Genomic DNA, 18,078 nt, shown 5'->3' with positions numbered 1-18,078 from the left:
TTCACAAATTTATTATTTCTTTGTCTAAAAGTTCTAAAAGCTCCCTGCTCTGGTCACATCTTCAGGTCTTCATTCTCTTGTGAAGACACCCTTGTACATGTAAAAAAATTTATTAAATGTATATTCTTTTCTCCTGTTAACCTGTCTTATGTCCATTTAATTCTTAGGTCCAGAAAGAGACCCTAAGGGGATAGAGGAGAATTTTTTCCTCCCTTATTATCCCCATTTTACACACCAAACTGAGGCTTAAGAATCTCAGAAGTTAGTTTTTCTAACTGCCATTTTCATACAAACTGTTGGTAGCAAATCAGGATGGTAATTTCTGTCTTTTGGCTGAGTTCTGGATGCTTCTTGCTGTATTCCATCCCCAGGGCAGTCAGGAGAAGCAGGAAGTACCAGTGGTGCAGCAGCCCCTCAGAACCACTCCCAAAGACACCTTGTTTTGATTCTACATCCTTCAAGTCTGTGATTTGACTTTTGAAGATCCAGCAGTTGCAATAACCTGAGCCAATTTGTCTGTCCCATATCAGTTGCTGCAATGGGAGGTGAAAAGATCCTTTACTCTCCCCCCACCACCATGCAGACATAGTCAGCCAGCTGTGAGGAGATGAGTCAGAAGGTTCTCTAAGCTCAGGGGCCAGGGCCACCATATGGAATGGCCAGCATGGAGCCATGTGTATAGTGGATGCTCAAAAGAAGAAGCCAGTTCGCACAGAAGGGAGTGGGGGAGAGAGAGAGAAGAAGGAGAAGGAAAAGGAGAAGGAGAAGGAGAAGGAGAAGGAGAAGAAGAAGAAGAAGAAGAAGAAGAAGAAGAAGAAGAAGAAGAAGAAGAAGAAGAAGAAGAAGAAGGAGAAGGAGAAGGAGAAGGAGAAGGAGAAGGAGAAGGAGAAGGAGAAGGAGAAGGAGAAGGAGAAGAAGGAGAAGAAGGAGAAGAAGGAGAAGGAGAAGAAGGAGAAGAAGGAGAAGGAGGAGAAGGAGGAGAAGGAGGAGAAGGAGGAGAAGAAGGAGAAGAAGGAGAAGAAGGAGAAGAAGGAGAAGAAGGAGAAGAAGGAGAAGAAGGAGAAGGAGAAGAAGGAGGAGAAGGAGGAGAAGAAGGAGAAGAAGGAGGAGGAGGAGGAGGAGGAGGAGGAAGAAGAGGAGGAGGAAGAAGATGATGAAGAAAATGAAGGGTAAGAAAGAGAGAGAGATTAGCTGCCTAATGATTTTTTTGGTCCATGAGACCCAGTTAGATACCCTGCAATTTATTTCCATTATAGTCTCCTATTAATAATTCCCTGAGCTTCTCTGTGTGAGTCTCTTTGCCTTGTAACCAAATGGGCTCTTACTAAGTCATCACCCATGGAATACCATGCATTTGCTGCAATTGCATTTGGTACAATATGACAACAGTCAACTAATCGCTCAGTGTTTTGAACACCTATTAGGTAGACCCCCCAGTGATGTGCAGTAGGAGTTATAAAGAGAACCGAGCCATGGTCCTTGATCTAAAGGAGGTGGTTTTTTAGTGCATCATACATGTAAAATTTAGCTTGGGAAGTAAAATTGACACAGACAAAACCAGAAACAAATACATGACACCACAAAATCAAGTGCTTGGCTAGTTGAACTAATTCTAAGGGCAGTATGAGTTCAGAATTGGGAATTTAAGGAATTCTTTAAGGAAGTATGGGGCTTAAAGTTCACTTTGAAAGAACTGTCAGGATATGGATTGACAGGAAAGAGTGGGGGGCTGGGGAGGAGGTGCTTTCCAGTTGCTGAGAAATGGCACTGGGGAGGATGGTGAAGCTGCAGACTACAGAGAGGGGATGAAGGGGTGTGTAGAGTACAAGGAGAGAGTTAATTGATCTAGTTTTTAAAAATTGCTATTTTACTCTCTTTCCAGACTTCATCTGAGATTCCTTCTTTAGCCAACATACCTTAGCCCTGAGCACATTTCCTCTCCTCATCTTTCCCTTTTTCCTTTTTCTTTTCTTTTCTTTCTTAAGTTGTTTAAATTTAAACCCTTATTTGTGACTCTCTTTCCTGGGAGAATCCCTGCAAGAAGAATGATGGTGCCATGGGAAGGTGACCCATCTGTCTGAACCTAGAGGTTCTTCTATGAGTTAAATAACTTCCCTGGTGAGCCCAGGTGAGTCTTCTTGTCTCTAGTCCGTTGCAGCTGAACTTCACCCCTTGGCTGAGCATTGCATACAGCTCATAGCCCTCCCCCTTCCCCTTCCCCCTTCTTTTAGGCTCCCTTCCCCAGGAATTTCATCACTTCCTAGAACTGCCAAAACATTTCTGGTATATTTCTCTCAGTTAGTGTTTAACTAAACATCTACCTTTAAGGGATGGGCTGAACTGATGGAAGAAATATTGATAGCCAGAAACTCAAGAAGACAATTTCTGCAGGGTGCCTCCCTGGCTTCTGGAGGGGCGAGAAGGAGGGCAGTGGACTGTTGGCACAGGAGTGAGACACAATGGAATCTGGCTTCACCTCCAAGGACACTTATCTGAGCCATTTTAACCCTCAGGCTTATCTAGAAAAATATTATAGCTTTGGGTCCAGACACTCTGCAGAAAAACAGATTCTTAGGCATCTTCTGAAAAATCTTTTCAAGATATTTTGCCTAGGTAAGTTTGTCTGTTGTCTGTGTGTCTCCCCTCCAAATGTGAGTCATATAGAGAGAGTCTCAGGGCATAACTCTTGTGTCTAATCATTGTTATTTGACAGCCCTCTTGGCATCACCCATTCATTTAACTCGGATAAAAACTAACATCGGGGTGGATACTTTACAGTTTACAAAGTGCTTTTATATCCATTATCGCCTTTGGCCCTGCAAGAGGATAATCTAAAAACTGGAGTTCTGTCCTTGATTCTACATTGATTTGCTAGGTCACTAGCCAGACATTTCACTTAAGAAATGGAGATTCTAGGGACTTCCTTAATGGTCCAGTGGTTTAAGACTTTGCCTTCCAATGCAGGGGGTGCGGGTTTGATCCCTGATTGGGGAGCTAAGATCCCACATGTCTCATGGCCAAAAAACCAAAACATAAAACAAAAGCAATATTGTAACTAATTCAATAAAAACTTTAGAAATGGTCCACATCAAAAAAAAAATTAAAAAGAAAAAAGAAATGGAGATTCTAGTAATTATTCTATTCCTAACTCAAAGGAATGTTGTGAATGTGCATGAGATAAAGACCTCCCATGAAGGGAGGATGCTTTTTGAAGAACTGGATGTTTTTTTGGAGAAAGACATTATAAAAACTCAATTTTTAAAAAATTTTAACTTTCTCTCAAAGCATTCCTTAATAGTTTTTACATTATCTGTGTGGCAGTCTTTCTGGATTAGGGGTCTGTACACCAGATGCAGATCTTTTTTTTCCTCCTCCTAGAGCTAAAAATATACCAGCAACATGCTCTACCCTTGAATGGGGAATGGAAAGTAAAAAATGTTTTAAAAAGAGACATTGAGGGAAGAGGGGTGACTAGAGAGATGGTCTGTCTTTGGGGCTCTCCTTGGGGCTCCCCAGCATAGTCCTGGCAAACAGAGTGCAAATCAGCTCTATCTGCCACCATATTATGCCTGACCCCCTTCCTCATTCCCTCCTCTAAACCAGATGGTGTGAAGGGAGACCTCCTGATCGACATTGGCTCTGGCCCCACCATCTATCAGCTCCTCTCTGCCTGTGAATCCTTCAAGGAGATCATCGCCACTGACTATACTGATCAGAACCTGCGGGAGCTGGAGAAGTGGCTGAAGAAGGAGCCAGGGGCCTTTGACTGGTCCCCAGTGGTGACCTATGTGTGTGAGCTTGAAGGGAACAGGTAGAGAAACTCGGGTCTTCTTCCTGGCTTTCTTAGGGTACCTGTGCACCAGTTCATTTTTCAGAACCAAAAATTATCCTTAGAGTCCAAGTTGAAAAGCAAAGGAAACAGAGAGAGAGGGACCAAGGAGAAATCCAAATGGAGAAAGAGAGAGCTAGAGAGAGAGAACGAGAGTGAAGCACATGCGTGTTGTGCGCACGCGCAGGCACGTGCATATGTGTGTGTGTGTGTGTGTGCACCAGAACTGCAGAAGACATAGCTGAAAAAACTGAAGAGTTGGTTACTGAGCCAAGATGAGTGGTCACAAAACCTTTCCAGGCCTGTGTATGGATACAGTGTGCAGGTCAGATACTGTAGGACCTTGTTTTAGGAAAACTTCAAGTAAGAGGCCAAACCAGTTCCTCGCTAGAAGGTTTCAGGTCAGGGCTTGCCGCCCTAGTGACACTCTGTTGCTAGCCATCCAAATGCATAGATCTCTGCTGTGAAAGTGGCTAATGCTGACACCACCAGATATAACAAAAATCTGACTAGGTTTTTAAACTGAGATTAGCAGCATAAAGGAATTATTGGAAAAGAATTTGTTACTCACCATCCATAAAATTAGGGCTTTATATATTGACAACTAATGATCAAAATCTTATAGTACCCTATCTGTAAGTAAATTTAAGCAAAAGTTTGTTTAAATTACTAATTTCTCCCCATGCAAGAAATTGGCAATAGACTACCAGCCAGAGGTGAAGAGTCGAGCACTTCACTTTGTTATTCCCTCGTCCCATTCTACAGCCCAGCCGACCATCAGTGCCTGGAGCATCATGGCTTTGCTGCTATGAATATTGACAAGACCCCAGAGACTCCTTTGTCAATGGCACAAAAAGACCACTTTTGTGTTCTAGTGTTTAGCAGAGGAGGTGCCTTGTCTCCTAGAGCTCACATCAGGGAAGGCAGGCACATGCCAAATCATTTAGGGCCTTCAAGGCCAAGTTAATGCTTGTGGACTTCAAGTGTAACAAGAAGGCATCAGAGGTATAACTAGGAGAGTGATGTGACCCAACTTACATTTACAAAGATCTCTCTGGCTATTGTGTAGAGAATCGATTGGAGGTTTAGAGAACAAGAGATGCAGAAGGGAGAGAGGATGGTGGCTTGGACTAGGTGATGGAGAGAGACAGAAGGTTTTAAGATGAATTTTTGAGAGAGAATGAATAAGAGCTGGTAGCGACTGGTTAGTGGGAATGAGGAAAGGGAAGTATCAAGGATGACTCCCATGTTCCTGAACTCGAACAACAGGGGGATTGAGGTACCATTCCTGAATCCCAAGTATGAATATAAAATCATGTGTTCTCAACATGTCGCTCAGGAGTATGCCTACCTCCATGTTCTTCTGGAGTGATTGATGGTCAATTCATTTTTCTGTACTTGCACTTATATTTGATTCCCATCTATTTACCAACTTTTGTTTATTCCTGAGTCAAGTTCTCTTCTGAAAATGTCTCTAAATTCTGCTTCTATTTCTTTAACCCTCCCATTTTCTTTTAAAGGTCTGCTGGCTTCGACTTATTAGGAGTATTCTAAACTGTATATTCATTTTCTTACCTACTGTTGCTACATTGTCTTATTGGTAGTAAATGTGGATTGTCAAATCTAAGTTATCAAGATGACTCATTGGTGGTACAATTCCTTGTAGTACAGAAGTATGAATAGAAGTTTTACCTTGTGTTCCCAATTAAACTTTTTGGTATCATGCTGAGTCACTAAACTTCCACTGGGTTTTTTGGTCTTTTATTCCCTTTACCAGGGATAGTAAGTATTGAAATCAGAGAGTTTGAGTCCTCCAACTTTGTACTTTGCAAGATATTTTGGCAAATTTAGTGCCATTACTTTTAGAATAAACTTGTAGATTTCTTCAAAAAAAGTTTACTGAGGGCTTCCCTGGTGGCACAGTGGTTGAGAGTCCGCCTGCCGATGCAGGGGACACAGGTTTGTGCCCCGGTCTGGGAAGATCCCATATGCCGCAGAGTGGCTGGACCCGTGAGCCATGGCCGCTGAGTCTGCGCGTCTGGAGGCTGTGCTCCGCAACGGGAGAGGCCACAACAGTGAGAGGCCCGCGTACCGCAAAAAAAGAAAAAAAGTTTACTGAGATTTTTATTGTAATTTCTTTGAATTTACAAATCAATTTAGGAGAATGGATATATTGCATCTCCAGTCCATGAACATGGTTTGTGTCTACACTTAGTTAGGACTTCAGTTTCTCTCAGTTCTCATATTTTGCATATATTTTGTTAAAATGTCCCTGTGTTTCATGTTTTTTAATGCTACTGTTGATTGTATCTTTTAAATTTCAATTTCATTTTATTAGTTTCATCTGCTAGTATATAGATGTACAATTGATTTTTTGTATATTAGATCTTGCTGACTTCATTAATTTCATATTTTATTTTATTTTTTATATTGAAATATAGTTGATTTACAATACTTGTGTTGGTTTCAGGTGTACAGCAAAGTGATTCATTTAACATATATATGTATATATCTATATTCTTTTTTCTATTTTTTTCCATTATAGTTTATTACAAAATATTGTGCTAATTAATTTTAATCATTTTTGGTAGATTCCATAGTATTTTCTATGTACATTCTTATATGATATACAAATAAAAATACTTTTACTTCTTCTATTTCAACTTTATGCCTTTATTTTTTATGCCCTATTACATTGACTAGGACCACCAAAACAATGTTGAACAAAAATGATAAGGACAGACATTTGTGTTTTTTTCCATATCTAAGGAAAAAATGTTCAATGATTCATCATTAAGAATGACATTATTTATAGGTTTTTCATAGAAATTCTTTATCAGACTAAGTTCCCTTGTATTTCTAGTTTCTTGAGGGGTTTTAATCAAATGTTTAAATTTGTCACAAATTTTTTTTGCATTTACTGAGATGGTCATGTGATGTTTCTCCATATTCTGAGAACATGAATTATGTTGGATGATTTTTGGTATTTAAACCAAACTGGCATAAAACCCTTGGTCATGAAGTAGTAATCTTTTTATGTATTACTGGATGTGATTTGCCAATATTTTTTAAGGATTTTTGCATCTATATTTATGAGGGATATTGAGCTATAAATCTATTTTCTTGTTATATGCTTGGCAGATTTTGATATCCGCATGATGCTAACTCATATAATAATTTGGAAGTGTTTCTTCCTCCCCTAATTTTTGAAGGAGTTTGTATTATTTCTTCCTTAAATGATTGATAGAATTCACCAATGAAGCTATCTGAACATGAAGGTTTCTTCCTGTGTGAGGAAGTTTTTTATTAAGAAGAGTATTCCTTTAATGACTATTTGGATTGTCTATTTCTTCTTTTGTCTGTTTTGATAAGTACTATTTTTCAAGGAATTTGTCCTTTACATCGCGGTTGTCAACTTTATTGTCATAAAGTTTTTTTTTACAATATCCCTTTATTACTCTTTTAATGTCTGTAGGATCTTTGGTGATTGTCCCTCTTTCATTCTAAAATTGGCAATTTGTCTTTTTTTTTAAATCTTGATTGATCTTGTTAGAGATGATACATTTTATTAATCTTTTCAAAGAACCAGCTCTTGGCTTTGTTGATTTTCTCAGTTGTCCATTGTGTATTCCACTGATTTCTACTCCTATTTTTCTTATTTTCTGTCTTTCACTTACTTTAGTTTTAATATGCTCTTCTTTATCTAGCTTCTTGAGATAGAAGCTTAGGTCATTTATTCTCACACTTTCCTTCAGCACTCTTTTAGCTGCATCCCATGATTTTTGATGTGTCATAATTTGTTATTATCCAATTCAGCATATATTCTAATTTTCTTTGTGATTTCTTCTTTGACCATCCATTATTTGTAATTGTGTTGCTTAATTTCCAAAATTGTTGGGATTTTTTTTCTAGATATTGTTACTGGTTTGCAATTAAATTTCATTGTAGTCAGAGTTTTATTTTGTGACCCAGCATATGATCTATTTGGTGAACCTTCTATGTGCTCTACATTGAAAAGAATGTATATTGTCCAGTTGTTGGTGTCGTTTCTATAAATATTAATTCAGTCAGGTAGATTGATAATATTGTTCAAATTCTCTACATGATTTTTTGTTTACTTATTCTATCAATTACTGGGAGAGAGAGTGTTAAAAATCTCAAATTATGATTGTGGATTCATCTCTTGCTCCTCATAATTCTGTCAACATTTGCTTCATGCATTTTGAAGCTTGTTATCAGCAGCATACACTTTTAGGGTTGTTATGTCTTCTTGATGAATTGACTATTTTATCATTATGTCTCCCTTTACCTCCAGTAATACACTTTGTTTTGAAGTCAACTTTGATATTAATATGGCCACACCAGCCTTCTTATTCTTGCTGATGGCATAAGGTGGTAGGGGCCTCTAAGATGGTCCCCAGTAATCTTCACTTCATGTATTCATGCTCTTGCTTAATTCTCTCCCCATGAATATCCATTGGATTTAATGACTGGATTCTAACAAATATGGTGCTGTAGAGTGATGGGACATCAATTCTGAGATTAGGATACAAAGAGAGTACAGCTTCCCTATTGGGTGCTCTCTCTTACACTCACTCACTTGTCCTAAGGAGTGAGTTTGGAATCAAATTTACCCCCAGGTGGGCCTTCAGATGACACTGGACAACTCTGAGATTGGCCAACACTGCAGTCTCATGAGGGACCTTGCACCAGAGACACTCAGCTAATCTGTACCCAAGTATCTGACCTGCAGAAACTGTGAGATGAATGTTTGTCATTTTAAATTGTTAAGTTTGGGCATAATTTGTTATGTAACAATCGATAAATAATATACATGGTATAGCTTTTTCTACCCTTTTGTTTTCAACCTGTCCGTGTTTTTATATTTAAAATGACTTGTTTTCAAATAACATGTAGTAGGTCTTGCTTTTCAATCCAACCTGACAATTTCTACCTTTTAACTGGATTGTTTACTCAATTTACATTTAATGTAATTAGTGATATTGTATGGCTGAGTCTAAATCTACCATCTTGGTATATATTTTCTATTTATCCCATCTGTTTGGTGTTCATTTGTACCTTTGTCCTGCTTCTTGTTGGTGAATGAAATATTTTTTGTTTTTCCATTTATATAGTATAATTATACACATTTTTAGTATGCCTTTATCTCCTCTATTGACTTTTATCTCCTCTGTTGACCTCTTTTGTGTTGTGTGTGTGTGTGTGCATGCATGCGCATGATTTTTCTAGAAATTACATAATATATTTGCAACATCTCATGAACAATGTAAGATATTACAACAGTGTAATTCCTATAACCCACTCTCCTGCCCCTTATACACTTGTTGTCATATATTTATTCTGTATAAACTGTAACACTATAATACACTGTTATAATTTTTGCTTTAAGCAGTCAGTAGTGCTTTTATTTGCTTTATTGTTTTATTTTTAATTTTGGTTAAGAAAACACACATCATAAAATTTATCACCTTAATTCTTTAAGTGTACAGTTTTATAGTTTTAAGTATATTCACATCAGTCAGTAGTATTTTCAATAAATATATATAAAGTCTTCTGTGTTTATCCACAAATCTGTCCTGTCTAGTATTCTTCACTCCTTTCTACAGATCTAGGCTTCTATCTGACATCATTTCCCTTCACCTGGAGAACTTCTTTTAGTGTTTTTGTATAATGTATTTCTGCTGGAGACAAATTCTCTCAGCTTATCAATATCAGGTAAGAATCAATAATTCTTTTCTTCCTCGTAATATGAGGAATTTAACAATTTTTGACACCCAAAGTCCTTCTGGCATCTTCCTTCTCAAAGTTTATTGTTAAACTTTGAGATTTTAAATCCAAATATTGTAATTTAAAGTATTTTTATATTTTCTTTGAACATCATATGCTCTCAGTTTGTAATCATATTTGCAATTATTTGGATGTATTTGATGCTCATTTTATAGGATTTTTTTAGTTGTTGAGTTTTTAATTCCGATTCATGTCATAGTCAACCGAATAAGTCTTTGGACGTTTTTCAAGAAGAACGCAAATGTGACATATTTCCTACACCCATGAATATTGGGAAGGTATTTTTGGTGCCCTTACTCATGAGCAACATTGTAAAATTGTTTAATATTGCTTAAACATTGCTCCACGTTATTCCACCGCATTAAGTAAGAAATCAAGAGAGGCTCTTTTCATATGCCATTTTAACCTGTAAACCCCTTACTTAGAATTTTATGCTGGTTAGAGCCTTCAAACATCACATATGTTCTTCAAGATAACAGTAATTTCAAACTTTTTAAATGGACTATGTGATTTCACAGAATGAAATTGACATTAACTAGAAGAAAACTGTAGTGATGAGGATTTAGACAATATTCAAAATTATTAAATAAGAAATTTCCCAGGACTTATAGAATATCAGGGAAAGTTTATCAAAAAGTTCTTAGTCGTTGTCAGACAGCACATCTTTCCAAGGACCAAATCATGCGTCAAGAGGCTTTTAGAACTTTGCTCTCAATTTCCCTAGCTATCACAAGCCTTTCCATCTTATTCAGAAATGAACCCTTAACATCTAGCAGGATACTGAAAGCATTACTTATCTCAAGCGAGAATCGTCAGCTCGTAACAATTGTTCCTGAGACACTGTCCCTTCCCAATCACTCTGTCAGACTAAGGAACTGTATTTTTGGTGGTAAAATTCTGCATTCTCACCCTTATCCTTCTGCTAGATCCTGTGGCTTCAACTGTTTTGAGAATGATAGTGATCCCATTCAACTAATGTCTTTCTTGCATCTTCAAGTTCCTCTATCAACCCATAACCTATTTCCCCTGAGATTATTTCTTCTTTATCTGAAGCTATTTCTTATGCTGACTGCTTCCAGAGACAATTTGAGCTGTCTACTTACTCTTCCTCCTGTTCCTCTGGAGTGTGACTCAGACATTTAGATACCACTCATTTTTACAATTATCCGAAAAGTTGTAAGACACTGGTACCAAATTCTTGTCTCACACTATACATATTCATCAAGTCAGCAAGTCAAATACTAAGATATAACTAACTACTCAAGAACGAAGCAAGGAAAATGAGCGTCACCTTAAGAAGTCCTAGAAACAGCATTAACTTACCTCTGGCACCTGGAACCTGGAACACGTTGCCTTGTGGTCCACAGACGAGCAGCTTCCATATCATCTGGGAACTTATTAGGAATGCAGACTCTCAGGCCTACCTACAGAATCAGAATCTGCATTTTAACAAGATCTGCAGGGGACTGTATGCATTTTACAGTTTGAGAAGCACTGGTGTTTGGAAGGGAGCTCCCCAACAGGTATGTCAGGACACGCTGGTGGGGATGTGTTAGAGGTGTGCTCTGCAGGTTCTCCTCAGCCCTCAGCCCTTGGGGCAGGGGTCTGGGGAAGTTGGAGCCCCTCCTGGTTGCCTCTACAGACAGCAGCTCCTCCACTTAGCTCCGTGTACCTGACAGGAGAAAGCTTGAGCACCTGTAGAGGTGGCGGTTCTCTGAAATAAATACTTTCCATACAAAGATTTTCTTATCTATTGAGAAAGATGTTGTCTAGGGCGCCCAATAGACACACCTGTGCCAAATTTGTTCTGTGAACTAGTGAAATGCCTCTATCCCAAAGCATCCCTGTATTCCCAAGTCTTGTAAAAGATTGATATTCTTTCTCAAACTCGCCACCTTGGTGGTCATGATGATTGTCTCAGGGATGACTGGGAAAAGCTTTTGCCTTTTACAAGGATGTCTTTCTCTTGAGCACGGGCTCTCACTGCATTATCTCTTGGAGGAAATTAACAGGACGAAAAACCTTCAACTGTCCATTTCTTCAAATGGTAAACATTTCTATTCCTGTGTGTCAAAGCATCTCAAAATTAATGTGCCCAAAATAGAGCTATGATCTTCCCCAAATCTGCTTTATTTCTGGTATTCTTATCTCCTTGAATGGCATCATCATATAATTAATTGGAGAAGCCAGAAACCTGGAAGTCAGTCCTGTCATCTCCCTGTCAGTCATGTTTCATGACCAGCAGCAAGTTCTGTCCACTTCACTTCCTGAGTTCCTCTTAAACCAGTATATTTCTTCCAGTATTTTCCATGCAAGCTGTTTTCTTGGTCCAAGCTACCAACCTCTCCTTCCTAACTGGCCTCCCACCTCCATTCTTGTCCCAAATTGATTGCCTCAAAGTATAAACCTGATCATATCACTCCTTTCCTTAGCACCCCCTTAATATCTCCCCATGGCTTTTAGGATTAAAAAGCAAAATTCTTAACATGGTCCACGAAGCCCTGTCTAGTCTGGCACCTGTCTTGTGGTCCCTAGACTAGCAGCTTCCATGTCAACGGGTGGGAGCTTACCTTTTTGCCTCCCGTTCTGCCATGCCCTGTTTTGTTTTCTGAGGTTCAGCCACACTGGCATTCTCCTCTCCATGTTTCTTCCCACCAAAGGGCCTTTGCTCTTGCTATTTCCTCTTACTGGAGTATCCTCCTCCCTCCCTACTCTCTTTGGTCTAGTTCACTCCTACTTATTTATCCTCTGTTTCTCTGCTCACCTGACTCCTTTCTGGAGGAGCTATCCCTGATGCTTCTACACTGAGTCAAGCTCCTAGTATTCTTCTCTTAGTGCCATGTGCCCCTCCTGCCTGGCATTCATCACAGCTTTAATGTTTCAGTTTTGTGGGTGATCATCGGATTATGTCTTCCTCCCACACCAGACTGTAATCTCCATGAGGATAGGATTTGTTTCTCATTGACCCATCTTAGGTCTCCACTGCCCGGTGCTCTTCCTGGCGCACAATAGAAGGTCAAAAAATATTTATAAAAGAAGGGACTGCATGCATTTTGCTTTCCAGACGTTGCCTCCTAGCGTCCCTCAGCTGTGGCCTGTATCGAAGGTTCACCAGTGATGAGTCCTTTTGCTCTTACAATTCTCACATTGACATCCAAGCTTATTCAGCTTTTCATTTCCTTTACACATCTTGATGGTTTTCCCTCAGGAGGGCCTGCTGGAACCTCTGGGGATGGGGCTTGGGGAGGTAAGTGGAATGGAAAAAACATGTCCAGGGGATTCTGATTCACGACCCGCCTTGCAGCGTCAGGGCAGGAAGATCCTGCTTTAAATCTCAGGATAACTACCTAGGGTCCAGACAGACAATCTTACGAAGTGTTCTTCCCAGGAGTCCCATGCTATCCTTTCCTCCCCCTCTCCCTCCTCAGTTCCTTCAGGCTTTTATAGACAGCATATTTACAGAGGATGCGGCTCCTTTTTTTTGGCATATTGATTCCTTTGAAAGGCTAGATCTTTAGAGCTAGAGAAATGGCCACACGGTGGTTAGCTTTCTGTAAAACTGCATAACATTTTTCTGGTGTGTATTTATTCCCTACCCCTTGAGCTAAACATGAAGCTGAGTGGTAATTGCCTGTGTCTCCAGGTGAGTCCATTTCGTTGCAGGTGTATCACAGGCCCCGAGGAGCCCTGAGGTGTAATCTTTACATGGCGGCCTCAGCAACTGAGTTCACCAGTGTTTGTAGTGCGTCCGAAGACAAGCAGGTATCCACGACAGTGGGTGTTTCTAACAAATTTCCCTCTCAAATTGGCACCTTCTCTGCCAGCTTTCCAGATTTCACAGTGTGTCTCACAGTTTGGGAACAATTTCCAACATCATCTAACTGGCAAGTACTAGTTCTGTGGCAACTTGTGTTTTTAAAATAGCTTCATACACAGTAGGGCCCAGAGGTCCAACCGGCCTCTGATGTAATCACTTAAATACAGATTACCATAATGTTCCCAAGAGACAGCATCATCTCTGGACATGTTCAAAAGAACACTACATTGTCACTTGTTTAGCTTTTTGTATACACTTAAGTTATCCATAGGTGAGGATAGGTTATTTGAATTTTTTCTATTCTAGATTAATTTACCTCTTCAAAGCCATGTTTCACACAGACTTTCATAATGTTGAATTATTATTTTTTATTCTTAAAATGATCTGTCAAATTATGCATGCTCTGTCAGGTGGGGTGGAAGCTTTGTAAGTGATTTCCCTATTTTTAGAACGACTGACCCTCCTGGTTTGTCCAGGACTGAGACCGGTTCCCAGGACATGGGATTTTCAGTGCAAAAACCAGAAAAGTGCAGACCACTAGGACAAATTTGTCACCCTACTACCATTTCTACCTGAAAAAGGGGAACAGGTAGACCCAGTCAAAGGAAATTATCATTTCCTGTATCTCCCAGTTTATTGGTCAGTAGGAATTCCCTGAAAGTAATATCTTGCAAAGCTTTTCTCTCTCTCTCTCTCTCTTTATTTTTTTTTTGCGGTACACGGGCCTCTCACTGCTGTGGCCTCTGCTGTTGCGAAGCACAGGCTCTGGACACGCAGGCCCAGCGGCCATGGCTCATGGGCCCAGCCGCTCCGTGGCATGTGGGATCTTCCAGGACTGGGGCACGAACCTGTGTCCCCTGCATCGGCAGGCGGATTCTCAACCACTGCGCCACCAGGGAAGCCCTCTTTTTTTTTTTTTTTTTAATATTTTGGTTGGCATTTTTTAAAAAAATTATTTATTTATTTATTGGCTGCACTGGGTCTTCGTTGCTGCGAGCAGGTTTTCTCTAATTGTGGCGAGCAGGGGCTACTCTTTGTTGCAGTGCGCGGGCTCCTCATTGCAGTGGCTTCACTTGTTGCGGAGCACCGGCTCTAGGCGCGCAGGCTTCAGTAGTTGTGGCACATGAACTCTAGAGCACAGGCTCAGTAGTTGTGGTGCACGGGCTTAGTTTCTTCGCGGCATGTGGGATCTTCCCAGACCAGGGATCAAACCCGTGTCCCCTGCATTGGCAGGCGGATTCTTAACCACTGCGCCAGCGGGCAAGTCTTCTCTCTCTCTCTTTTAATAGAACAGCTTTATTGAGATAAAATTCACATAACATACGATTCACCCATGTAAAGGGTGACATTCAGTAGTTCTTAGTATGTTCACAGAATTGTGTGATCCTCAGCACGATTTTAGAACATCTCATAACTCCCCAAAGAAACCCTATACCCATAAGCAATCATTCTCCTTTCCCCAATCCTCTCAGCCCCAAGCAACTACTGGTCTGCTTTCAGTCTCTACAGACTTGTCTTTTCTAGATATTTCATATAAATGGAATCGTACAATATGTGGTCTTTTGTGTCTGGCTTCTGTCACTGAGCATCATGTTTTCAAGGTTCTTCCATGTTGTAGCCTGTGTCAGTTGTTCGGTCCTTTTTATTACTGAATAATATTCCATTGTATGGATAGACCACATTTTATTTATCTATTCATAATTTGTTGGACATTTGGGTTGTTTCTATCTTTTGGCTATTATGAATAATGCTGCTATAAATACTCATGGACAAGATTTTGTGTGGACACATGTTTTCATTTCTCTTGGGTATAATCCTATGATTAGAATTCCTGGGTCATAGAGTCTGCCATACAGAGTGAAATAAGTCAGAAAGAGAAAAACAAATACCGTATGCTAACACATATATATGGAATCTAAGTAAAAAAATGGTTATGAAGAACCTAGGAGTAAGACAGGAATAAAGACACAGACATAGAGAATGGACTTGAGGACACGGGGAGGGGGAAGGGTAAGCTGGGATGAAGTGAGAGAGTGACATTGACATATATACACTACCAAATGTAAAATAGATAGCTAGTGGGAAGCAGCCGCATAGCACAGGGAGATCAGCTCGGTTTTTTGTGACCACCTAGAGGGATGGGATAGGGAGGGTGGGAGGGAGACGCAAGAGGGAGGAGATTTGGGGATATATGTGTATGTATAGCTGATTCACTTTGTTATAAAGCAGAAACTAACACACCATTGTAAAGCAATTATACTCCAATAAAGATGTTAAAAAAAAAAACCAACAGAATTCCTGGGTCATGTTAAATCTCTATGTTAAACCTTTTTTTTTTTTTTTTTGGAACTTCCAGACTGTTTTCCAAAGTAGCTGGACCATTGTACCATCTCACCAACAGTGTATGTAGGTTCCAGTTTCTCCATGTCCTTGCCAACACTTAGTTATTATCTGTCTTTTTTATTATAATCATCCTAGTTGGTGCAAAGTTGTATCTCATGGTTTGATTTTCATTTCTCTGATGTCAGCGATATTGAGCATCTCTTCTTATGCTTATTAAGCTTCTTAAATGGAAAATTATAACACAATTAAAGGATGTTTGTAAATAACTGATTATACACACTAGGCTTTAGATTTTAAGTATTTAAATAGGATGCCCACAGCTAATTGCTGTTATCTCAAATCATTCTACCTGGAGGTAAGTCCCCAAGTTTTCTTTAAACCATCAACTTTTCCTCATGACCAGAAATGGTCCCAGTATAAATCTCTCTCATTTGCTCTGATGTTGGGCCATCCTCCGTTCTCTCTATCAAGCATCGTTGCCTGAGTGGCTGTCTTCTCTGGAGCCAGCGACTGTGTGTTTCTTGCACATAAGCCTGGATTTGCAACCCTGGTGCTTTGTTGATTAACTTCCTCAAAGTGTTGGATACTCAATCATCACTTATACTATTTGAACTCAGTGGCCTTCTGGGCACTTTATACACTCAGCGATTCCTCTCTTTGTCTTACCTCTCTGATTTTCTGCTACTTCTTTTCCTTTGTCTGTTCCCTTTCTCCAGTTTCTCTTGCTTACTCTATGTGTTTATTTAATTTTGTTCATTGGTTAGTTTGTTCCTTTATTCCTCCACTGATAAATTCCAAAAGGATCTGAGGCACTGGATTCCATCTCCTGCCCTTGCCTTTTCTCCTGTCATTAACGAATTTTCTCTCAAGAAACCCATTGATTTGGCAGAAAAGGATAGGATTCCTAGCAAGGCTACCAAGAAAACTATCTCCATCAGGAAACATCCTCCCTATCTGCAATATCTTTTGGAGCCTGAGAATGGAAACAAGGAGTTTTCATCTTTCCAGAAAGGCCCTGGCCACAGCTGTGTGACATGATCAACCGTTTCTACGAATGTCTATGGATGACCTCCTATTCATCAGTAGCTACTACAAAGATACCATTTCTGCATTTAAACCATTATTGCTTGATATATGTGGCCAAACAGTCACTACCTTACAGTTTGGTAGAGGGAACAAGGCTAATAATAATAACAACAATAATAAATGATGTAGGCACTATTCTAAGCAGTAGAAGAAGAATTTCATGGGGGCAGTCCACTGTAGAAGCAGGCAACTAGGTATTTTTATTATCATTTCCATATTATTATTTACTTTGTAAAAAGATTTAACCCAGCACAAGGTACTATGGTCACCTTCAGATACCAAAATGGTCCCTCATTTCTTCTTTATCTGTTTTTACAACAGGGATGGCCCTAAGGTTATATCCTTTGGGACAACACTGCCATTTTCATTCCTGACCTAAGAGATCTGGGGTTCCCACGAGTGGGGTAGCCAGTGATCTTTGTCGGTTTGTGTGTTTCAGAGTCAAGGGACCAGAGAAGGAGGAGAAGTTGAGGCGGGCGATCAAGCAGGTCCTGAAGTGTGACGTGACTCAGAGCTGGCCTCTGGGGGCTGTCCCACTGCCCCCGGCCGACTGCCTGCTCAGCACGCTGTGCCTGGACGCCGCCTGCCCGGACCTCCCTGCCTACCGTGCGGCCCTCAGGAACCTCGGCAGCCTGCTGAAGCCGGGGGGCTTCCTGGTGCTCGTGGACGCTCTGAAGAGCAGCTACTACATGATCGGCGAGCAGAGGTTCTCCAGCCTCTGCCTGGGCCGGGAGGCAGTGGAGGCTGCCGTGAGGGAGGCCGGCTACACCATTGAACAGTTTGAAGTGATTTCCCAAAGTTATTCTTCCAACATGGCCAGCAATGAAGGGCTTTTCTCCCTGGTGGGGCGGAAGCTGAGCACATCTGTATGATACCTTGGGATCGCCATTAAAGCCATTCCTCTGGCTTCCCCAGTTGACTTCAATCCTTGGTTCTAACTGCCATGGTCATTGTTCTGAGTAGAGGCTAATGGCTGGGGCCCAATGGTTCATCTAGGGCAGGGTTGGAGTGGTCAGTCTGCCTAGGAACCATTGGTTGACCACCTACTCTGTGCTCCCCATGTGTGCTGGTGTTATGAGGACTCCAACATGACAAATGGGCATGTCTAGTCTTCACTGCCTATGATTACAAAAGAATACCTCATTTTCCTTGAATATCCCAGTTATGATGGCTTAAGCCCACACATGCCTACAGA

General features: G+C 40.4%; 1 protein-coding gene across 1 annotated transcript; it reads left to right on the top strand.

The window, feature by feature from the left end:
- The first annotated feature begins 2,307 nt into the window (after nucleotides 1-2,307).
- LOC309826215 (nicotinamide N-methyltransferase) lies at nucleotides 2,308-17,790 on the top strand. Its single transcript, XM_082660203.1, has 3 exons — nucleotides 2,308-2,613; nucleotides 3,604-3,811; nucleotides 17,323-17,790. The coding sequence occupies exons 1-3, from the start codon at nucleotides 2,460-2,462 to the stop codon at nucleotides 17,753-17,755; spliced, it is 795 nt and encodes a 264-aa protein (XP_082516329.1). The 5' UTR covers nucleotides 2,308-2,459; the 3' UTR covers nucleotides 17,756-17,790.
- Nucleotides 17,791-18,078: the final 288 nt, after the last annotated feature.

The sequence above is a fragment of the Grampus griseus genome (assembly GCF_964374135.1).
Source record: "Grampus griseus genome assembly, chromosome: 8".
In the NCBI taxonomy this organism is placed as follows: domain Eukaryota; kingdom Metazoa; phylum Chordata; class Mammalia; order Artiodactyla; family Delphinidae; genus Grampus; species Grampus griseus.
Note: the sequence above shows the minus strand (reverse complement) of the source record. Positions and strands in the feature narration are given on the sequence as shown.

Coding starts and splice junctions, on each gene's coding strand:
- LOC309826215 (XM_082660203.1), top strand. CDS start 2,460: ATGGAATCTGGCTTCACCTCCAAGGACACTTATCTGAGCCATTTTAAC. Junction 2,614..3,603: donor TTTCAAGATATTTTGCCTAG/GTAAGTTTGTCT, acceptor CCTCTAAACCAG/ATGGTGTGAAGGGAGACCTC. Junction 3,812..17,322: donor TGTGAGCTTGAAGGGAACAG/GTAGAGAAACTC, acceptor TGTGTGTTTCAG/AGTCAAGGGACCAGAGAAGG.